This window comes from Sinohyriopsis cumingii, chromosome 3 (genome assembly GCF_028554795.1).
Source record: "Sinohyriopsis cumingii isolate HCF-2022 chromosome 3, ASM2855479v2, whole genome shotgun sequence".
NCBI classification, from domain to species: domain Eukaryota; kingdom Metazoa; phylum Mollusca; class Bivalvia; order Unionida; family Unionidae; genus Sinohyriopsis; species Sinohyriopsis cumingii.
This window is the reverse complement of record NC_142963.1, coordinates 141,701,587-141,727,418: the sequence shown is the minus strand read 5'-3', so window position 1 is coordinate 141,727,418 and position 25,832 is coordinate 141,701,587. Positions and strand designations below refer to the sequence as shown.

The following is a 25,832-nucleotide window of genomic DNA, read 5'->3' as shown; positions in this document are numbered from 1 at the left end:
ATACATGGCGGCCAGTATTAATGGTGGAGGAAGAACCTGGGAAATCATTGGAAAGAACCACCGACCCTTGAGAAGCTACTGGCATGCTTTCTTACATACCCACAATGGCCGAATCCGAGACTCAAATCTACGCAGACAGAGGTGAAATGGCAGTGATCTGTAACGGAGAGTGCTTTAGACCATTTGGCCACTCGGGGCCCCAATTTCATCAGTAATAATATCCACTAATTATCAGAGTGGAAAAGCTCGACATTGAAGGGAACCCAAAAAGCTACATTGCCATTTTCATGATTACTTGTGCTTATGAATATTGTGCATCTCAATTATTAGCCAGCAAGTCACCAAACTGGACATTTGAGGATCATACTGGACATTTGAGGATCATACTGGATATTTGAGGATCATACTGGACATTTGAGGATCATACTGAATATTTGAGGATCATACTGGACATTTGAGGATCATACTGGACATTTAAGGATCATACTGGACATTTAAGGATCATACTGGACATTTGAGGATCATACTGGACATCTGAGGATCATACAGCTGTAAGGAAAATTAAATTATTTACCTATCTGTATGGATTAAAGTTTGGTTCTTTACGAAAATGTTGGAAAAAATATGGCCCCACAAGAGGGGTAAATTTGACATTATTTCCAATAATATTCTGGCCACTGGTCATACTGGGGGAATGGCTATCCTTGAGGGGTACTTTTGAACACAAACTCATCAGTGCCAGGTGATTTTAGCCATAAAAAGCAAGTGGCCACTGAAAAGAAGGCACATTTAAGAGGGCGATCATTGTATATGGTTCTGATATACACATTTAATTCTATTTCCTGCAGTGATTTAACTCAAAACTTAAAAAATGGGACTGAAGCATGATATGAAAATCACTGTAACCTAGCTGCTGGAAGCATTATGTTCTCACTCAAATATAATGCTATACAGTACCAAGTTTAATAAACTGTGGAGAGATGACCTTTAACACAAAGTCAAACCAACTCCAATGAAGCTTGGAATAAAGGCTACAGTGACCTTTGTGCAATCATTATTTACTCAACTTGATGGTAATGCTCTACCTCTCAATATCCTTCCATGACTTTTCTGCCTCAGAAACTTCCATTTTCTCCTCCTTGTGAACAGATTTATCTCCCTTTCTCGGTGAAGCCTTTGATTCATCAGGTTTTTTACATTCCAACAGACAGTCCAGTATCATCTGATGCATTGGTGATGTGTCAGCATGTAATCTCACCAATGTCTCCAACTCTGACCACATCTGACGGTACTGTTCCTCCCTAGAAATACAACATACACTGAGTGAGAACTATTGACGAAAATAAAACTTTAAAAGTTTTTTGATAAATTTGGTCAAGGTTCAAAATTGGATGGAGAAAAAAATGCATGGTATGGCAAAAGCTGAACAAATGCCTAAGTTAAAACAAATATGTATTAGCAACAAATAGTTTGTGGTAGAGACATACCTACAAAAATGTCTGCAAACCAATTTATAGAGTTAAATGTTTCTTCAATAATACTTACCAAATCATAATATGATAGGAGTTGATCCACTACTTCACAGATCCATCCTCCCCAAGCCAATTAAACACCCACCACATCTGTCATCTTCGTTTAACAAGACTATTAACTGGACATCATAAAAGAGTTGTCTCCCCTTGCAGATGGGGTGTGTGTGTGATTTGGATTTTTAATGTAGCTTTAACAATTTTTCAGTCATATCACTACAATGTCTGCAGTGTGGCAGTTTATAGTGATGTTGCAGACATGTAGCATGATAACCCACCCAGTCACATTATCCTGACACCAGGCCGACCAGTCCTAACACTAACCTCTTAACCCTTTGCAGACAGAGATTGGCACCTAATTCTCTCACTCAACAGTTAATACTGGAACAGATGTGCATGCTTTTCTTGTGTGGTTACTGTGGGAGGATAATGGGATGGTGTGCCTGTTATTCTTGAAGAAACATTTTACTCAAAAGAGTTGTTTCTTCTCCAAATTCTGCTTATAATGTTATAATAAGTGGAGGAGGAGGAGGTTACATCGGCTTACTCCAAAATTGGCCCTATCTACTATCTTCTAACTTATGAATGTCAGATTCAAGTCAACTGTGAGGAACAAGTTAATGTTAGCACATGGTCAGTGCCAGGACACAGATGAAAGTAGAGTAACCTGCATCATTCCAAAGCTGGATTTAAACTTGGAAACATGGCATGTTATGTTGTTGATATAGGTCCCACTAAGTTGAACTGAGAACTTTAGGGTAAAAGGTCTCTGAGGTGAAAGCCAGAGAATGCCATCTCTGACCGCCATCCCATGGACAGAGTGATGTCACTCACAGAACAGTTGCACCTGAGTGGCGACTGTACTAACTTTTGATATAATATATGTAAGAAATTATCTTGTCTCTGGTAATTGCTTTGCAGACTCAGCAGATAACCCAAGCAGTCCAGGATAAAACTGGAATATAGTCCATTGTACATCTGAGTGGAAAATGCAAATGGTACATCCCTCTTCTGATTGGCTCAGCTCCATTCAGACACTGCATTAGTGCCCTGATGGGGTCCTGTATATGCCCCTAAAAGGGTCCAAAGAAAACAGCAGTTTCTAAATGAACAGGAGTTGGAGCCTGTTCTTATCAATGAAAGCTAGGACACTCATGACAGAAACTGAAGTGGAACAGCAGATAGTTTGGACTGACTGATCAGATGCAAATCTCACTGATTCTGCCTGCTGTCATTTGAATGACAAAAATGCATGTCATGCACAAATTAAAGTAAGGACAAGGTGTTTGAATGGTGCCTTGTTCCACCATGTCAGATTCTGTCTGGGCTAAGGGCATGGGACTTCAGCTGAAACAGTATGAAAATTGGCTAGAAGGTCTGAGAGATTTTTGTTCTGGCTTATTTCCTCATCCCTTCCAGGATGTCAAGACATGTCCAAAAACTTACGACAGTGGCTCTTGATTTATTGGTTATGATCACAGCTAACTTCTCCTCCAGAGACCACATGAGAAAGTTTGATAATTGTGGTATAGACATTTTTAAGGGAGAGATGTGTTTCTACTCCTACAGCTGAGAAACTCTCCATTTCCTCCCATATCACTGGTCAACAGTGAAATCATTACTGACTTGAAAAGGCCCTAATCTGTAGTATTTTGGTGTGCCGAACACGAATATAACTGTGAAAAATTTGTAATGGCTCTCGTTTTGAAGATATTCATATACCTCATTTTCTATGTTTCACTGTGTAAATTTCTCCAGTAGGACTGCAGCAACATCCGGAATAATGATGTAACATTGCATAATACCATCATGCTCACATCATCCACAGTTGATTGCATCATTTTCTGATGCAATGCAATACTAATGCCATGCGGCTGCTGAAGTAAGTTGACGTCAGCAGTGTACTATACATGTGTAGGCCTATTATACTAATGCCAGGCGGCTGCTGAAGCTGACGTAAGCAGTGTACTATATAAAGCCCAATCAGATAGGTTCAGCATTTAAAATATTTTAGACGTTGTGCGAGACAGTTCAAGCTACTGTTACATAAAACTTATTATTTTATCCATTTACGTACAATAAAGAACAGTAATGCCTCGAAAGTGTGTTAATACCGCGGACAATTTTTGCTATATTTGTGGGGAAGTGACATTTGCCAACCAGAAGAAAAGTATCAATTCTCAAGTGAAGAAGGCATATCATCTTTACTTTGGATGCAAGGTTGGTGACCAAGACAAGCCTTGGGCTCCGCATATATGCTGTGCTACATGTACAACACAGCTTTCACAGTGGTTGAATTGCAAAAGGTCATCAATGCCGTTTGCAGTCCCAATGGTGTGGAGAGAGCCAAGCAACCACCTAAATGACTGTTACTTCTGCTTGGTTCCTCCTCTTTCCGGCGGAATAACGAAGCGAAAGAAGTCGAGAATAGTCTACCCAAACATTCCGTCTGCATTGAGACCAGTTCCACATGGTGAGGGACTTCCTATTCCAGAACCTCCAGCAGAATATTCTCTTGATTCATCTGACGAAGACAAAGGTGAGTCGACCTGTTCTTCTCCTGGTCCATCAGCATGCAGTGATCCAGATTTTCACTGTGGTGCATCATCAACCCCACACAGAATAACACAGGAAGAACTAAATGACCTGATTCGTGATTTGGACTTATCAAAGAACAAGGCAGAATTGCTAGGATCAAGACTCCAACAATGGAATCTTCTAGAAGAAGATGTCACAATTACTGCATATCGAAAGCGCCACCAGCAATTGGAGCCTTTCTTCAGAAAGGAAAGTAATCTGATATTCTGTTCCGATATTGAGGGCCTCATGAATGCTTTAAAAATCACTCATGACCCACAAGAATGGAGACTATTTGTGGACTCTTCGAAACTGAGTCTCAAGGCTGTGCTTTTGCACAATGGAAACATTCTTCCATCTATTCCAGTAGCGTATGCTGTCCACATGAAAGAGACATACGATAACTTAAGGCAGCTACTGAATTCCATTGAGTATAACAAGTACAGCTGGCACCTCTGTGGTGATTTGAAGGTAGTTGCCCTTTTAATGGGACTGCAGCAAGGATATACAAAATACATGTGTTTCTTATGCGAGTGGGATAGCCGAGCAAGGGAAATGCACTACATGAGGAAGGAATGGACTCACAGGCAGAATGTAGCCATTGGAGAGAAGAATATCCAACACCCAGCTCTGGTTGAGGCTCAGAAAATCTTGCTACCACCCCTTCACATCAAACTAGGTTTGATGAAGAACTTCGTGAAAGCCATTGACCGGACTTTGCCAGCATTCCGATACCTGCATGAAAAATTCCCTCGACTCAGCGAAGCAAAGATTAAAGAGTGAGTTTTTGTGGGTCCTCAGATTCGAGAGCTTTTCAAAGATGACCGGTTCAACAACTTGCTGGAAGGTGACGCGAAACAAGCATGGAATGCTTTTCGCCTAGTTTCTACAAACTTCCTCGGAAATGTTAGGGCAGAAAACTATAAGGAACTAGTAGAAGACATGTTGATGAAGTATAAGAAACTTGGCTGCAATATGTCTCTAAAGATTCACTTCCTTCATTCCCATTTGGATTTCTTTCCTAGCAACTGTGGTATTGTTAGTGATGAACACGGCGAACGTTTTCATCAAGATATCACAACAATGGAACAAAGATACCAGGGAAAATGGTCCACTACAATGCTGGCTGACTACTGCTGGACACTCCTCAGAGATGCTCCCGAACAGCTGTACAAGAGACAGGCGAAGAAATCTAAGATGTAGTCAATGACTTGATTTTTTATAGGTAGGCTATTACAGTTGACCTTTTACTATTGGAATGCATTTCGTTATGTCAACATTAATTTCTTGCAGATTACAAAAAAACTAGAGCCAATTTTGCAATTTGACTGTCATATTCGTGTTCAGCACATAAAAATTGATAAGAATTGACTAATTTTATTTCAGTAACATGACTTTTGTAAAAATTTGTTGTCCAGTGTATTCTTTTAACATGGTGAGTTTCCTTGTCCATGCTTGTCTTTTGTTTAAATGTTTAAAGAAATGGTCCTTTCTAAGGGTTTATTTGATATAGGCCAGGCATGGAGGTTTACTGAGTTTTGATGGACAGCCTGCATGCATTACTGTTTTGGCAGATGAAGAGACAGTAAGACTGACCTGGAAATCTCCATTGCTAGATCAAGGTAGGACTGACCTGGAAATTTCCATTGCTAGATCAAAGCAGGACTGACCAAGAAATCTCAATTGCTAGATCAAGGTAGGACTGACCTGGAAATCTCCATTGCTAGATCAAGGAGCTAAATGATCCACCGTTGTATTCTGCAAGACTTTGATGATTCTTTATCAAGACAGTGTCAATGTGAATAAAGGCTGTTAGCTGCCCAGGCTTTTGGATCTTTGTCTGGCAAGATGAGAATCTGAAGTTTGGTGATCCTCCTTGTCCCAGTGAGGTATATAAGGGTCAACCCCTTTGGGTCTGTATGAAGACTGAGGACAGAATCATGCAGTGCAAAGTGCCAAATTCCGCAGGGATTGTAAGTCTATTAACCCTTTACGTCATGCAAACGTCTTTGGACTCATTTACTCCATTTGCATGGAAGTGCCTTTTGACGCCTTTACTCCATTCGCATGGAAGCACCTTTTGACGCCTGCTGTAAACATCAGCCATTTTGAGCTGGTTTTCGTAGCGCCACCTTCAGGGAAAACCCCCCTATTAGATACTACATTCATTTCTGCGAAAGACAATTACATCAGATCATGCGGTCGCTATGTATGCACTGGTCGATATCTGCTATTTAAAGTAACTGGGTCGTAATCTCACTCTCCAAAATGGCGGTCGCGGATTTCATTCAGAACGTACAAAGTTTTCAAGATTAGAATAACAACTATAAAAGATTCAATAACTTAGGTAAAGGCTCTGATATTGATGTAGGCAGCAATTAGTTTTTATAAATTATCAAATTCAGATGACTTAGTGATGTAGACGCAGACGAAAACCTTGTAAATTTCGAGTATCAGAAATGGCAGCTACGGTTGGTCACGTGGCTTCACTGACATGACGGTGAACGAGTTCTCTCTCGATTTTGAAGCGCATAAGAAATTCTTCCGTGAAAAATAATTACACAGCTATAACAATCGGACTTTACTCTTAAATTTTTCCACATATAATAGATGTGTACCAAAAATGTAAAATGGTTAAATTTGCTGTTAAATTGCTGTTAAACGTAACATACACTACATTGCTTAACAGTTCACAGGCAGGATTTCATTCAGTATAAACGTAACATACACTACATTGTTTAACAGTTCACAGGCAGGATTTCATTCAGTACTTACAAAGTTTTCACGATTAGAATCACAACTATGAAAGATTCAATAACTTAGGTAAAGGCTCTGATATTTATGTAGGCAGCAATTAGTTTTTATTGATTATCAAATTCAGATGACTTAGTGATGTAGACGCAGGCGGAAAACGTAAATTTCGAGTATGGGAAATGGCAGCTACAGTTGGTCACGTGGCCTCACTGACATGACGGTGAACGAGTTATCTCTCGATTTTAAAGCACATAAAAAATTCTTCAGTGAAAAATAATTACACAGCTATAACAATCGGACTTTACTCTTAAATTTTTCCACATATAATAGATGTGTACCAAAAATGTAAAATGGTTAAAACTGCTGTTAAACTTAACATACACTACATTGCTTAACAGTTCACAGGCAGACCTATGCGCATGCTGTCGACTAGGTAACAGGTGTTCTATTTATAGCGTGCTGCACTTTGTAACTGTGCTCTGTGAGGTAAAGGGTTAAGAACTTGAGTGTGGCAAGTATGAATTTGGACTTTTCAATGAGGATACCTGTGGAGAAAATCCAAAATGGGAAGTATGAAGTCTGTGGACATGATTGTCCATTGACCCCTGAATTAATTTATTACAGTTAAGGTGGTGGGACAGGTGCTTTGGTTTTGTGTGATACTGCACAGCAACTCAAGTAGGTTTTTTTTAGTGCTGAGGCAGCTGGAGTAATGTGTCTTGCCCAAAATCCACACCGTGGTAACCAACTTGGCTGATGCGATGATGGGATTTAAACATGACCCATTTTGATCACAGGTCTGGTATACTAAACACTGATACACCATGACAAGTGAAAGCACTCTTTCCTGAAAACATGTCCAGGACAAGTGAAAGTGCCCTTCTCTGATAAAATCTCCATGACAAGTGAAATTGCCTTTTCCTGAAAGCATCTCCAGGGAAAGTGAAAAGTGGCCTTTCTTGAAAACATATCCTGGACAAGTAAAACTGACCTTTACATGCTAAACATCTACACCTGTAATCAAAAGGCATTCACCATCATCTTTATCTCCAGGAAGTTGATATGCTTGAAGTACTTCTAAAGGGGCCCAACTCTGGTCTCTTGAAAGGAGGGCATGAGTGGGGCAATTGTCATCACATCCATGATTCCATGGCTGTCAGCCACTTTGCTGACTGCTGAATCTCAGAACTTAAGAAATATGTTTTAATGTTTAAACCACATTTCTAAAACTATAGTGAATATTTTAGGTGCAAACAATATCTTATATGCCCTTGTGGTCATCTTAATGCTTTCCTTGTGCCAAAATTGTGTGTGTGCCCATGGGATGTGCCCTGATTGTGTGTGTGCACCCATGGGATGTGTCCTAATTGTGTGTGCCCATGGGATGTGCCCTGATTGTGTGTGTGCACCCATGGGATGTGCACTGATTGTGTGTGTGTGTACCCATGAGGTGTGTCCTGATTGTGTGTGCCCATGGGTTGTGCCCAGAGATGTCATTTATGTTAGAATAGGGGAATAAAATAGCAAATGTGTACTGGTATGAAATATTGGAATGCCACTCTCAGGTCAAAATCTGAGTATGAACAACACTATATCAATCCCGTACACAACATGCTATTTAAATATATTGTGTAGAAGTCTATCAGACCTATACAAGGAAATAAGTGTAGACCAAGCTGTAATTAGAAACTAAAAGGTACAATTAACAACAATGTGCCTTTATTATCATTCTCCAACACTTGTTTGAGGAAATGATAAAATAAACCTGACTGAGTGGAGCTGGATTAGGTGGTGTGTATTTTGAGGTAGTAAGTATGCTTGTTGCCAATTAATAATTAATGTTTTTTTTTAAAAACAGTTGATTTGCATACAATACAGTTTTTGGACAAAACTCTAAAGTATGGTTTCTGAAGTGGGGACGGGGAATCATTTTTAAAAAGAACCTAAAGAACCATGGAAGGATTAAATTAAAACAAAAGCAACTCCTGAACTGCATTATGTACCTTTTAAGAATGTTTTTAAATTAAATTTCACAAACATCTGGCTCTCACATAATTTTCAGGAAAAATGTCTGCCAAAAGCTTTTAGAATTTTAAGACCCCTGAAGAGAACATAAAATAGATTCCATCATGCCAAACATCCCACCAGATTTTGACTTGCCCTGAATTCCATGGTGAGAACAATGGCGGGTTCATCCCCACTCTCTATTCTAATAAACTTTTAGAGGAACACCATACACTTAAATTCTGACATGAGTGCTACTGTAATATTGGGTCTCTTGTTCCTGCCTCCCCTCATGATTGTGATATACAGAGGCTTACTTATACCTTCCATTCCAACCACACAGGATATGGCTTTTGTAAATTAACTGTCATGTAAGTGCTACAGTAATCTTGGGTCTTTTACCCACTACTCACCAAGGAAGCAGTTCATTGCCATTCCAATGCCATAATATATGGCCCTCTTCATCTCACTGACAGATAAGTGTTAATATACCTCTTGGGTCCCTTGCCCATGCTCCTTATAGCTGTGACAGGAAGGGGTTCATTTCTACTCTCCATCACAACTACATGGTAGATGGCTTTCTTAAACTAACTGTCATGTAAGTGCTACTGTACCTCTTGGGTCCCTTGCCCCTGCTCCCTATGGCTGTGACAGGAAGGGGTTCATTTCTACTCTCCATCCCAACTACATGGTAGATGGCTTTCTTACACTCCAGGACATCATCTTCATCTAGTTTCTCTTTCACAATTAGCCGTGGCAAGGGGTCAATGTGCTGAAAATAGGTTATCAATTAGTAAATTTCTGAGGCTGTAATAGCCAAATCCTAGATGATAAGGAAAACAATGAAGATGACAGCAATAATGACTGGAAGATGATGACAATGGTAACATCTATAAAATATTGTCATGTTACCTGATACTCAAAACCTGAGTGACATACATGTACACATCAGTACCCATTATACATTAATATACAATGCAAAATGCAGTGATTGACTTTCAAACCTGTAACATACTGATCATTCCCCATTTCCAAAAAGTAAGATTAAGGTAGCACTAAACTGTTTTATATGACTGACCAATGTGTAAACTTAAATACTAGCTGTATGGATGAGTTAGCTCACATTATCTTCATGATTATTAGCAAATGTGTCATGACTGCCTATTCCTATCCCTTGTAGAACGTCAGTTTAAGGGAGAAAAATGTCAATTGGGTTTGAGGCTACATTCAAGGTCACAAATGTTTTGAGTGGCTGTCCAGATAGGATTAACTCAGCAAGGGCATCTGCATAGGAATTCTTAAAATAGGTCATTTTGTGGACATTGGACAAAACTGTCCATTCATGGTCAACACTTCTATTGATTTGATTTATTTATACATATTTGGGTCTCACTCAATAAGCCTTTACTACTTTATTTTTCATTATCTTTTTTGGTACTGATTTGCGATGGGAGTGAAAATACATTTTTAATGATTTTCACTCAATGTCAATGGGTGGATGGGTGTGAAAATAAATTAGTGCTTGTTTAGTTCATTGTATGCAACTGTGTGATCATTGTTGGCTATATCATGCCAAGAAAATGGGAGTGAGGTCCCTTTTCCAGGCACACAATGAGGCAGTAAATCTAGACTGTTCTGGGAGAGTATTAAACCTGCAACCCTTGGATTAGGAACCTAATACTCAACCAAATGAGATACCACCTTTCCCAAGTAAATCAGTTAAATAACCAAATGAAATGCTTCCATACAAATATATTTTTTTAAAATGGTTTCTCAATCTTCTAACAAGCATACAAAATACAAGTTAAGGATTGCATTGTAATGCATTGCTTGTAGTGGATGGATTTTCATTAGAAGTTCTTGCTCCTTGTTACAGGTCTGATGCAAGTTTTTAGCACATTATAGGCTATACATGGCAGCCAGTATATTTGGTGGGGGAAGAACATGTCCAAACCCTGGGAAGAACCACTGATCCATGGAAAGCTACTGGCAAGCCTTCCCACATACCCATGTTAACTGAGTCTGAGACTCGAACTATTGTGATTAGAGGTTAGAGGTTAAACCTTATGCCTCTTGACCATCCACGGTCCCTGGAGTTTCATCCGATATGGTGCATGCGGTCACGAGGACTGTGCCCATCACTATTTAGTGCTATTTAATGTAGAATTATTTTTGAGGAAGTTATGGCAATAAAACAGACTAAAGACTTTATCAAGATGCTGATAGAGAATCAATGCATAGTAAACTAGAAATGCTTTAGTGGTACACAGATCCCAACCACAGTACATAAAATAACCTAAACACAAAACTTAGCCAGGTGTTCCAAACAGATGGAGACAGACAGACAGATGTAACACTATATACCCAAACTACTGTCACAGCTGGGGCATAACAAAAAATTATAACAAATTAATACCTGCCATAACATGTGTTATGCTAAAAACTCAATTTTGTTTTGAAAAATACAACTTTCAGTAATCTTTAAACGAAAAAAGAAAAAAACCCAAAGAGATTCCTTGACCACCTCAATACATGCCTGTAACATGTAGTACATACGAACATAACTGCCTAGAGCTCATGTAAAACTATCCTTGGAGCAGTTTATACAGCTAATTGTCATAGAGACAATTAAAAGGAATGTCAATCAGAGAAAATGACCACCATTTCACATATTACTTGACTACAGTTAGGGTGATGTGTTAAGTCCTCAGAAGACTTATGTGGGAAAGTCTATTAGGGTAATTTGTATAGGCAAAATACACAAAGTGGAACAACCCAATTCTTTTGAAGCTTAGTTAAATTAAAAGCTATTACACATCCTTGCCTTAAATGAGAATGTTATTATGCATCATTGCCTTGAATAAGAATGTTATTACACATCATTGCCTTGAATGAGAATGTTATTACACATCCTTGCATTGAATGTGAATGTTATTACACATCATAGCCTTGAATGAGAATGTTATTACACATCCTTGCATTGAATGTGAATGTTATTACACATCATTGCCTTGAATGAGAATGTTATTACACATCACTGCATTGAATGTGAATGTTATTACACATCATTGCCTTGAATGAGAATGTTATTACACATCACTGCCTTAAATGTGAATGTTATTTCATGTTATTGCCTTGAATGAGAATCTTATTACACATCACTGTCTTGAATGTGAATGTTATTACACACCACTGACTTGAATGAGAATGTTATTACACATCACTGCCTTGAAGGTGAATGTTATTACACACCACTGACTTGAATGTGAATGTTATTACACATCACTGCCTTGAATGTGAATGTTATTACACATCACTGACTTGAATGTGAATGTTATTACACACCACTGACTTGAATGAGAATATTATTACACATCACTGTCTTGACTGTGAATCTTATTACACACCACTGACTTGAATGAGAATGTTATTACACATCCCTGCCTTGAATGTTATTACATTTATTACATATTGACATTCTCTCGGCTTTGGATAGTGGAAAGATTACAGTCCTCACCCTCCTTGATTTGTTTGCAGCATTTGACACAACAGACCATGATATGTTATTTCACCGTCTCTAGCATGTATTTGGTATTCATGATACAGCCTTACTGTGGTTCAAGTCCTACTTGGTCAACAGGACACAAATTGTGTCTGCAAATTGAATACACTCCAGCACAGTTAATCTATGATGTGGTGTTCCATAGGCGTCTGTTCTTGGACCTGTTCTCTTCATTCTATACACTCAGCCGCTCTCAAGTGTCATAGATCACCAATTGTACACTGATGACACCCAAATATACAAATCTAGCCACCCAACTGAAGTTGATGCTACCATTCAAGGTGTAGAGAGGTGCATTTCTGATGTGAAATCATGGATGACATGTAACAAGCTGCAGAAAAATGATGATAAAACTGAGGCCATTCTGATCACAACGCAAAGACTTTCTCATTCACATTCTTTAACTCAAACAATAAATATCATCAACACCAACATTAAATTCACACAATCAGTATGAAACCTAGGTGTTACTCTGGACAGTACTCTCACATTACCTCCAACATGTCATGAACATATGCGTGGCTGCATATCTTGAGCTGAAACGCATCAGCTCCATTCACAAATATCTTTCAGTTGATACCACTAAAACACTTGTGTGTTCATTAGTACTTTCAAGACCGGACTATTGTAACTCAATTCTGTCTGGTTCATCTCAATATCTACTCCAGAAGCTTCAAAAAGTTAAAAACACAGCTGCTTGGACAATACTTGGAGTACCACAATCAGAGCACACCTCCCCTCTGGTCTGTACCATACACTGGCTATCCATTTGATCCAGAATCAAACATAAAATTTGTTCTCTGTGCTACGTTTCACTGACGGTCTCCAGTCCAACATACTTATCTGACCTCACCCATGTGTACACACCAGCAAGATACTTAAGCTCCTCTTCTGACAATCGTATACTAATTATTCCCACTATGAAAACGAAGTCATACGGACAACATTCTTTTGCATACCAGGGCCCAGCAACGTGGAATGAATTGCCCACTGAAGTTATACACAAAGTCACAGTGATCCCATTTAAGAGGCTCTTAAAACTCACTTATTTTGACTGCAAGAACAAACTTAAAGACCTAATAATGTTTCCTACCTTAAATATTTTCAGCATGTTCTTTATGTTTTCTAATTTCATGGTGTTTGTTTTTTGTAATCATATCATTATATATGTTTTTTATGTTATAGGTGTTGTCTAATGTTGTAAAGCGCTTAGAGCTTCTAAAGATTAGGTGCTATAAAAAGTCCTCATTATTATTATTATTATTATTACCCATCACTGCCTTGAATGAGAATGTTATAACACATCATTGCCTTGAATGAGAATGTTATTACACATCCTTGCTTTGAATGAGAATGTTATTACACATCAATGCTTGAATGAGAATGTTATTACACATCAATGCCTTGAATGAGAATGTTATTACACATCAATGCCTTGAATGAGAACGTTATTACACATCCTTGATTTGAATGAGAATGTTATTACACATCCTTGCTTTGAATGAGAATGTTATTACACATCCTTGCTTTGAATGAGAATGTTATAACAAATCATTGCCTTGAATGAGAATGTTATTACACATCCTTGCTTTGAATGAGAATGTTATTACACATCCTTGCTTTGAATAAGAATGTTATTACACATCAATGCTTGAATGAGAATGTTATAACACATCATTGCCTTGAATGAGTATGTTTAAGCCATCTTTATTTAAGTTGACTGGCAAGTTCATGAACAGCAATAACATTTCTTTGAAGTCACATACATAAAATGCAAAACATAATTAGTTTTTGGTAGTTGGAACAGTGTCAAAGTATGATTCATTTTCGAAGGCAAAATGTCAAAATGCAAATGTGATTCAGGAAAGGATGAGCCATCAGTGAAGCAAGCAAAGCCCAGCAAAACTAAATTTCAGAACTCCAGGTTGATGGAGTTTGGCTTTGTGAAGCACAGCAACAAGGCAGAGCTTGGTACACTGCAAATAACATATCAATGTTAATCATTCTGGAGTGTACATCATCCATCAACACAGCAGCAGTAACATCAGGATAGGTCAGAACATATCTGACCTGCTGAATGGAACAGTCAAGCTAGTTGTCTATAATTTTGAAACTACCAACTAATAATGGACTCATGATGATTTTAGCCATGACATAGATTGATAGAATGCCAATAATAAGCACAAGAAAATAGTATAATAATCTAAATATCACAGAAGTCATGTAATAAATCCAGTACTGCCATCCCATAATGCATCATACAACGAGCGTCAATCTTGTTCATTCCAACTCTGAATGAAGCAAGCAGCATGGAACCTGATCTGTCCAAATATTATACTACAGCAGGGTCTGTGCTGTTTGCAGTGGAATGTGAATTATAAATGGACAAATATGGTGGTCACTTATTAAAACTGTTATGGGAAGCCGTACAAGTATACCATGATGTTGTCAGCAAGTATTACAATGGTCCCCTTTATACAACTATTAAGGGAAGACATACAAGTATACCATAATATAGACAATGGTCTTCTTTTATACCACTGTTATGGAAACCCATACAAGCATACCATGATGTAGTCAACAAGTATAACATTGGTCTCCGACAATAACTTTGTTAAGGGAAGCCATACAAGTATACTGTAATATAGTCATCAACTATTACAGTGGTCCCCCACTATAACACTGTTAAGGGAAGCCACACAAGTATACTATAGTCAACAAGTATTACAGTGGTCCCCCACTATAACACTGTTAAGGGAAGCCATACAAGTATACCATGATACAGACAATGAATATAACAGTGGTCCCCATAACAGGGTTAAAAAAACAACATAAAAGTATAATGTGATATAGTCAACAAGTATTACAAGGAACCCCGAGTGGCCAAGTGGTCTAAAGCGCTTTCCATTACGGATCACTGCCATCTCACCTCTGTCTGCGTGGGTTCAAGTCTAGGATTCGGCCAATGTGGGTATGTGAAAAAGCTTGCCAGTAGCTTCTCGTGGGTCGGTGGTTCTTCTCAGGGTTTTCCAGGGTTCTTCATCCACCATTTATACTGGCTGTTATGCATAGCCTATCGTGTGCTGAAAAATGGACTTAAACCCAACAACAACAACAACAACAACAAGTATTACAGTGGTCCACCATTATCACTGTTAACAGAAACAATAAAAGTATACTGTGATATAGTCAACAAGTATAATAATGGTCCACCACTATATCACTGTTATGGGAAACCATACAAGTATACCATGATATTGTCAACAGTATAACAGTGGCCCACTACTATCACTGTAAAGGTAATCCATACAAGCATACCATGATAAAATCAACAAGTATTTTAGTGGCCCCCACTATATCACTGTCAAGGGAAGACATACAAGAATATCATGATATAGTCAACAAGTACTACAGTGGTTCACTATTATCACTTTTAAGGGAAGCATATAAGTGTGCCATTATACAGACTTACAGTGGTCACTGCAGTAATAATGTTAAGGTAATGATCTACAGTTCCATATTTTGCATAGGGTTAGAATTTTAAAGAAAAAGAATTTCCCTGGCTTTCCTCGCTGGTTATACTGGCTATTTAAAAATAACCTTGTATATCTTAGGTATAATTGAAAAAACCTTTAATTCCCTTTATTTTGGTGTATGAATGATGGGTGTAATAGGGGTTATAGAGTACACAGCTTGGCCTTACTCCAGATGTGCACCTTTCAAAAAAGTGCTAGCTCCACTTGGTCATTTTCACTTCCTGAACTTCAGAGGTAAATTGTATCAAAAAGAGCCGATAACTTTTTTTACATTTTATATATTTGGCAATTCATTCATTGCACTTTCAGAAGCTGGTATTGTCTAGTCTGGCAAAATTCATTTTCCCTTTTTTAATAGCTGCTATGGATAGTGTACTTTAGACTAATTCAGGCTGACTTTTTTAGCACAAGGGAGCAGTCATTTTAGTTAGCAGTGTGCTTAGATCATGTACAATTTCCAAAAGTACAATATCCAAAGAAATATCATCCACATTACATTAATGTAGCACAGAGGTATGCCAACATTCTCTCCACTGTGCATGTTTTAAATGCGAACAACTTCACCTTACATATGTCACTCTCTCAAAAGTACATAATAACTGGTAAGTGCTCCCTAAGGAAAGCCTCACTAGTATACCCTGATAGAGAAAGGGTAGCCTTTTATTTTGGTATATTAAATGGAACAATATTGTTTAGACTGTGTAAGGCATCCACGTCTTTACTGTGTTATACAAGTGCAAACAATTTTTAAATGCCTCTAAATTGCAATGAATTATCTGCATTCCATCATTAAAGTTTATTAAATGGATATAATTATTAGTTTTTAACTGACTGACCTGTAGTCGGCAATATGATGCTGCCATTTCTAATTTGTTATCACTGTTAACTAATCAAATTTCACAAAGGGAGACAAGTTGTCTGGCCATGTCTGATTAACTTGTTCTTTACCTAAAATTGCATCATTAAAACATCAGCAATGTTTCACAAATAGAATGAAAAAAGGGAGACATCTTATGTACAGTTCACAAAGGGAGACAATTTATGTACAGTTCACAAAGGGAGATAATTTATGTACTGTTCACAAAGAGAGACGATTTAGGTACTTATGCCATAGCTAATTGTCTCTTGGTAAAAAATATGGGCATGTCTGGCAAAAAGTATGGTATGCAATATTTTTAATTTATTTAGTATAGGTTTTCTGCAGTGTTAAGTATCATTTTAGGCATTTTTATGTTGCCACTCTAAAGGGGATTATTATACAAAGATCATTTTTAGGCATGTTAATATTTTTACGTTCTATTCACTGATGAATATTAAAAACGGATGCATATCAATAGTCATAGAGTATTACTTTGCTAATGGGTGGCTTTCAATGAGAAATAGTCCAGAAGTGACCATATCATAAAACTAACTGTTTAGAGTGACCTAGACAACACTGTCTAGCTATAAGATTAACCAGTAATATTTTTCTTATAAAACACTAGAAGTTGTGAAAAATAGTCTGCTTTCTATTTATAAAAGAGTCTGACATTGGACTTATAGCCACATGGGCTGAAGTCTGATTCCCAATTTTGGATCAAACCTGAGTAACTATCATGGGTGTGTTCTTGGGTGATGAACTTTATTGCACTTGCCTATCATAGTGTGTTTTTGGTCAAAGAATTTTTTTGTACTTGCCTATCATAGTGTGTTCTTGGTCAAAGAATTTTTTTGTACTTGCCTATCATAGTGTGTTCTTGGTCAAAGAATTTTTTTGTACTTGCCTATCATAGTGTGTTTTTGGTCAAAGAATTTTTTTGTACTTGCCTATTATATTACGTTCTTGAGTAACGAACTTTTTTTGTACTTGCCTATCATAGTGTGTTTTTGGTCAAAGAATTTTTTTGTACTTGCCTATCATAGTGTGTTTTTGGTCAAAGAATTTTTTTGTACTTGCCTATCATAGTGTGTTTTTGGTCAAAGAATTTTTTTGTACTTGCCTATCATAGTGTGTTTTTGGTCAAAGAATTTTTTTGTACTTGCCTATTATATTACGTTCTTGAGTAAGGAACTTTTTTTGTACTTGCCTATCATAGTGTGTTCTTGGGCAAAGAATTTTTTTTGTACTTGCCCATCATAGTGTGTTCTTGGGCAAAGAACTTTTTTGTACTTACCTATCATAGTGTGGTCTTGGGCAAAGAACCTTTATGTACATGCCTATCATAGTGTGTTCTTGGGCAAAGAACCTTTTTGAACTTGCCTATCATAGTGTGTTTTTGGGCAAAGAACTTTTTTGTACTTGCCTATCATAGTGTGTTATTGGGCAAGAACTTTTTTATACTTGCCTAAGCATGATATAATCTTTATAGCACTGATGTGTCATCAAAAAACAAAAAGGCAAACCAAAGACTAAATTCAGAAAATAGTTTTTAATTACATACTGAAGCCATATTGAAGATTATTGTTTCACTGATGACCATGGGCCAACATCTGCTGGTTCGTTCCAAGTGTTTCTTGGCTGAAAGCAAAAATTACAATGAAACTTTATTTTTGGAAAGAAAAGTTTATGAATTTTAGTTGATAAGGAAGTATTTTGTGGGGAAAAAAGATTCATTGGGTAATACTGTTAACTTAATATTCAATACAACAATACTCTTTCTGTGGTGGAATAGTTGGAACTTATCCTTATATGGATGACTTACAACCAGAGGCACCTGGCCTATTGCTACTACTTTTGGCATTGAGACCATTATATACCAGGTAATCAATAACAAACCCACTTGGGACTCTTGTTTATATATTAGTAACAATGCTTGAGGGAAGAGAAGCATTATTTGAAGGAAATTCACAAACTGATTCTTGATTCTTTTTATTTCCACAAGCAAGTTTGCTTATAAGTAGAAGAATATGGCACACTTTATATAAAGGAGGAAACCATTGAAGTGAAAGTCATCTCCAAAATTTTGCTTAGCACTGCCATTGTGGATAAGACTAAAATATACACTCGGTCATGTACAAACCAATGAACTAACTCAAGTTTGTGAAATCTGGTATAAGACCAATGGCAAACTAAATTACATTCAATTACTTAAAAATTCCAAATTTATCAAACACATGAAAAAATAAAATGTTTTTGCTCTTATTTTATTATATGTTCTTATCCACTGAAACCAATTCTTATATTAGCAACTGGTTCTTGACTGGGTGCTGGTTTTAGTGTTGTTAACAATGGAGGTATTATAAAAAAATTCTCTGATACGAACACTTTCATTTTAACACTTTTTTTCATACCTTAATGTTAGAGATTTTTATACACAGGTGAGTAATTCAGTTTCACTTTACAGGTGAGTAATTTAATTTTAAACAGGTGTGACTAACATAGTTTTAAACAGACGTCATTCAATATATGTTAATAATATTAGTGGCATCCAGCTAATGGATAGAAAAAATATGGGTCTCCCAATTTCCATCAATTTAGATCATACATATAAAAAGGCTATTTTCGACGACAAGTAAGCTATTCCCCAAATTTCTTAAAACAGCATTTGTTTATCTTGACACTGCTGAGCTGCATTTGTGTCAATAAACAAAAATAAATGAAAAAAATTATTTCAAAATGATGGCTGAACATTACAAGGCAAGAAAATATGATTTTGACCAAAAATACTTGGTGTCCATAAATACAGTCCAAAGATGTACAGAAAAATATGGTAACTGTTACTTTCTGGGGTGGGGTTCAGGGGCAAGGGTCAAAATGTCTCGAGAATACTATTCTGTGCTATGATAGATAAGGTATCTTGTGAGCTATGGCTGAATAAAAGCTGTACTTGCAATACCTCTTTCCAATGGAGTTTCTCTGTCTTCTGATATCATAGAGGGCAAGGCTGGAGCAAGACGGTTTTCTTTCATAAATTCCCGGAAATCCTGAAAAAATTAACATGTATGCTAAAGCAGCAATTTTAAGTACTTCCTCTCAGCTCTAAGAAATACACAGTACAGAGAAAGTGTCAATTTACTGACACAGGAAATGAATGTTGTGCCCTAGTAAATGGTTGTATGGGTAACTTATAAATTAATACAGAGTTTATTTGGGAAGACTTTCATTGGTCAGTATGATAGTAAAAGTCTAAAGAAGTGTTATTTCAGAAATCATCCATAATGAAGGCAGAATTATCTATGAAGCTAAATCCCTCAGAGATTAAAACTTGAGCAACAATGACCCACTTTCAAGAAAAATGAATGAATGAATAAATGAGTGAATGAATGAATGAAAAAACAACTGTTGTTTTCTTGTTTTTTTACAGCATTTTCAAAACAATATTGGCTATATAATGATAAAGAAATGTGAGTTAAATGCCTGTCCCCAGGACTTGCAATGGCTGCCAACCCAGGCTGGTTAAATGCCTGTCCCCAGGACTTGTAATGGTTGCCAACCCAGGCTGGCTTAGGATGGTATCAACTGAGCTATGACACCTTCCAAATAAGCAAATGAATGAATGAATGAATGATGTTTACGAAACCAAACTGAATAATGAGATTTTTCTTACACCTGGTAATGTTATCTCACTGATAAATTGTGAATTTAAACTGGCTTACTAAGCAGAAATTCCACATAAAACCTGTGTCCGACTTGTGACCCAAAGAATGATGTCTCCCCATGTATCAAACTAACAATAACTTCAGTACAGAGAATATTTTCATAATGTTGTCATTACCACCAGGGTAATCATAACTACATTGCCATTACAACCAGGATAATTATGACTATGTTGTCATTACCACCAATGCAATGATACATATGTTGCCATCACCACCAAAACAGAGATGACTATACTGACATTACCTCCAAGACAATGTTAACTATGTTGCCATTACCTCCAAAACAATAACTGTTGCCATTACCTCCAAAACAATGATAACTATGCTGCCATTACCTCCAAGACAATGATAACTATGTTCCCATTACCTCCAAGACAATGATAACTATATTGCCATTACCTACAAGACAAGGGGCCCCGAGTGACCGAGTGGTCTAAAGCGCTCACCGTCTCGGATCACTGCCATCTCACCTCTGTCTGCGTGGGTTTGAGTCCAAGGCTCAGCTAGCGTGGGTACGTGGGAAAGCCTGCCAGTAGCTTCTCGTGGGTCGGTGGTTCTTCCCTGGGTTTTCCAGGGTTCTTCCTCCACCAGTTATACTGGCCGCCATGTATAGCCTACATTGTGCTGAAAAATGGCGTTAAACCCTAGAACAACAACAACAACAACCTACAAGACAATAACTTTTGGCATTACCTCCAAGACAATAATAACTATGTTGTCATTACCTCCAAGACAATGATAACTATGCTGCCTTTACCTCCAAGACAATAACTGTTGTCATTACCACCAAGACAATAACAATGTTGATCATTACTACCATGAGAATGATAAATATATTGACATTACCTCCAAGACAATGATAACTATGTTGCCATTACCACCAAAACAATAACTATGTTGCAATTACCACCAAAACAATAACTATGTTGCAATTGCCTCCAAGACAATGATAACTATGTTGCCATTACCACCAAGACAATGATAACTATATTTCATCATACTTTTTCAGAAAAGACAAAACCAATCCAGGTTTCATTGAACAGATTTAGTCGCATACTAATTTCTAATTAATTTCCACAAGAAAGCATTAAATTGAAGATCTTCATGTCTTTTCTAAAGCATTCAATTACTGGAAAATTAGAAGGTAATTTTGGATTTTTTTCTGTATCAGTTGCTTCCCTTGTTACCTATATTATGATTAAGGCTAATTCAAGGCTGTTCATATAACAAATGTGAGGTGATTAGAAGGCACTTTTTGTTTTGGAGTTGATGTTGTTGTAGTAGGATTTAACGCCTTTTTTCAGCACATGATAGGCTATACATGACGGCCAGTATTAATGGTGAAGGAAGAACCTGGGAAAACCCCGGAAAGAACCACCGACCCATGAGAAGCTACTGGCAAGCTTTCTCACATACCCACACTGGCTGAATCTGAGACTCGAACCCATGCAGACAGAGGTGAGATGGCAGTGATCTGTAATGGAGAGCGCTTTAGACCACTCTGCCACTCGGGGCCCCTTGCAGTTGATAACCATTCAAATTTTGATTGGACTGGTCTATATGGAGCACTCGGATTACATCCTATTGCAGCTGTCACCCTCTAATACTGCCACTCCTTCTGCACTGAGGAAGTGGCCTTATAAGAGGGGTGGCCTTTCTAGAGGGAGACTATATTTGTGAGAAGTATATATATGTATGTAGTAAGAAAGTTACATGTAACTTCAATGCATTTAATATCTTCATTTAAAAGGAGTATTAATAATTACAAAGTTCTTCTTGTCTTAAGAACAGACTTATTTCAAGTGAACAGACATTAATAGTTTTTTATTCTTATGTGTGAAATGGGAGTGGGTGTTGACATGTACATTGTTAAGCCATAGAAAAACACTGTCATTTAAATTTTGGTACAAACAATGTGTGGCATTTCAAATAATTCTCTTTCCATTTACTCAATTTTCCCACTGCTGCAGAATATTCTCCTTATCTGTTACAATGCCATTTATTTAATTTTTTCCAACATCATAATTTCCAGCAACAACTCTTGACCTCTCCCTGCTGTCGCTGATTCTAAGAACTTTTACTTTTTCTTCTAAAGTAAAAATCAACAAAAACCTGACATCGAGAAACCAGCATAGGTAGAGATAATCAGATTACTTAGGTTGCCTGGACTTCCATTAAAATAGAGAAGTTAATGCTTGGACTCCCATTAAAATAGAGAAGTTAATGCCTGGACTCCCATTACAATAGAGAAGTTAATGCTTGGACTTCCATTAGAACAGAGATGTTAATCCCTACCAGCTGGGGAGGATGTAATTGGTACACCAAAAAAGTTCTCTATCTAATAATAGTGCTACTGGAGACCTCTGGATCAGATTTAATAATTTCTATGATCTGATATTTAACACAATCTATGTTGTGGTCAGATATATTAAAATGTTTAGACACTATGTTTTCTTTTATTCTCACTTGGAATTCCTTACATATTGGTTGCCACATAGATGGCAGTTGAGTGACATGTGGTGTGCTACCATGTCCTCTTATATCTGATTTATATTGGAGGTTTGAAAATGTGCTCCACATCCATCCAGTCAACATCTTCCATAATCAGATTACTGTATGAATTAAAAACTGGTTCTGGACACACATAAGATAAATTGGGCCAGCTGCATGGGATTATTTTACATTTTTGGTCTAAAATGCTTGCCACATGCTGCATCAGAGGGGTGGCAGCCAATGAGGTTTACTTTTGCACACATGGTTCTTTGTGCCAAGCAAACATGCCATGTAAAGATGGCTACTGGTGAGGAGAGGGGGGCATATAAGAGGGAGCCCACTGTACCCACCCATCCATTTATCTGCAAATGTCTGAGTAGAAGAGAAAAATAAAGGAAAGAGATAGTGGCAAAAGTGTTGTCAAGCAGAAAATAAACTCTCAAGCTTTTGTCAAACAGTGTAATATCATCTAACTGGGATTCTATAGTCTGTGACACGTCCTCCAAGACCCTCGCTGATGGATGGGGGATCTTCCAAAATGGAACGTGTGACAGGGATGGTGTGGATGAAAATTTCACCCCCATGGCTTGCCAACATATGGGAGATAACTTTTGAACCAGTCTTTCTTGGTTGTTCCAGCATAACAGCTCGTCCTGGAAAAGATGAAGTTTATTATATAATATAGGACATGTGACATAGGATGATTTCCTTTTCAAAATGTATCAATAACACTTGGATAAAATGTTATCAACAACACTTGGATAAACAGCTCTCAAAATATTGAGTATTTCCCCAAGACTGATTGTTGTCAATATAAAATGTTCATTGTAAAGAAAGTGGCATACTATTTTATCACTGCACATGTGCCCTTTGTGGTCCACCACTCCAGTGGCCTAGTGGTTAAAGCGTCTGCCTCAGATGCGGGAGTTTGTGGGTTCGATCCCCGGCCAAATCATACCAGAAACTTAAAAAATGGTACTAACAGCTGCCTCGCTTGGCATTCAGCATTAAGAGGTTAGTGTTAGGACTGGTCGGCCTGGGGTCAGGATAATGTGACTGGGTGGGACATCATGCTACATGTTTGCAGCATGATGCCCCAGTGCTAGACATCACTATAAACTGCCACATTGCAGACATTGTAGCGATATGACTGAAAAATTGTTAAAGCTACGTTAAAAATAAAAATCACATCACATCACATCATTTGTGGTCCAAAGCGGATATTTTCGATACAACAAATTCAAGTAGGGAACATTATACACATATCCATTGGTTAGTCTGTGGGTGTGTGTGTGATTTAGATTTGTAACATAGCTTTATCAATTTTAGTCATATCACTATGACATCTGCAGTGTGGCAGTTGATAGTGATATCTAGCACTGAGGCATCATGCCACAAACATGTAGCGTCATGTCATACCCAGACACACGATCCTGACACACAAACATGTAGTGTCATGTCATACCCATACACACGATCCTGACACACAAACATGTAGCGTCATGTCATACCCATACACACGATCCGGACACACAAACATGTAGCATCATGTCATACCCAGACACACGATCCTGACACACAAACATGTAGCATCATGTCATACCCATACACACGATCCTGACACACAAACATGTAGCATCATGTCATACCCATACACACGATCCTGACACACAAACATGTAGCGTCATGTCATACCCAGACACACGATCCTGACACACAAACATGTAGCGTCATGTCATACCCATACACACGATCCTGACACAAACATGTAGCATCATGTCATACCCATACACACGATCCTGACACAAACATGTAGCATCATGTCATACCCAGACACACGATCCTGACACACAAACATGTAGTGTCATGTCATACCCATACATACGATCCTGACACACAAACATGTAGCATCATGTCATACCCAGACACACGATCCTGACACACAAACATGTAGCATCATGTCATACCCATACATACGATCCTGACACACAAACATGTAGCATCATGTCATACCCAGACACACGATCCTGACACACAAACATGTAGCGTCATGTCATACCCATACATACGATCCTGACACACAAACATGTAGCATCATGTCATACCCAGACACACGATCCTGACACACAAACATGTAGCATCATGTCATACCCATACACACGATCCTGACACACAAACATGTAGCATCATGTCATACCCATACACACGATCCTGACACACAAACATGTAGCGTCATGTCATACCCATACACACGATCCTGACACGCAAACATGTAGCGTCATGTCATACCCAGACACACGATCCTGACACACAAACATGTAGCGTCATGTCATACCCATACACATGATCCTGACACACAAACATGTAGCATCATGTCATACCCAGACACACGATCCTGACACACAAACATGTAGCGTCATGTCATACCCATACACACGATCCTGACACAAACATGTAGCATCATGTCATACCCATACACACGATCCTGACACACAAACATGTAGCATCATGTCATACCCAGACACACGATCCTGACACACAAACATGTAGTGTCATGTCATACCCAGACACACGATCCTGACACACAAACATGTAGCGTCATGTCATACCCATACACACGATCCTGACACACAAACATGTAGCGTCATGTCATACCCATACACATGATCCTGACACACAAACATGTAGCGTCATGTCATACCCAGACACACGATCCTGACACACAAACATGTAGCGTCATGTCATACCCATACACACGATCCTGACACACAAACATGTAGCATCATGTCATACCCATAC

The 25,832-nt window shown here is 38.0% G+C and overlaps 1 protein-coding gene across 3 annotated transcripts in view; it reads right to left on the bottom strand.

Moving 5' to 3' along the window:
• The window catches only part of LOC149803970 (integrator complex subunit 13-like), a 281,070-nt gene that overhangs the window by 21,032 nt on the left and 234,206 nt on the right, over positions 1–25,832 (bottom strand). For all 3 annotated transcript variants that reach the window (XM_089953810.1, XM_089953808.1, XM_089953809.1), the window contains 5 exons: positions 23,508–23,686; positions 19,778–19,865; positions 18,383–18,459; positions 9,479–9,636; positions 1,086–1,301 (listed from right to left, as the gene is read on the bottom strand). In XM_089953810.1, coding sequence (XP_089809936.1) covers positions 1,086–1,301; positions 9,479–9,636; positions 18,383–18,459; positions 19,778–19,865; positions 23,508–23,686 — 718 coding nt within the window. The remainder of the gene's footprint in view (positions 1–1,085; positions 1,302–9,478; positions 9,637–18,382; positions 18,460–19,777; positions 19,866–23,507; positions 23,687–25,832) is intronic.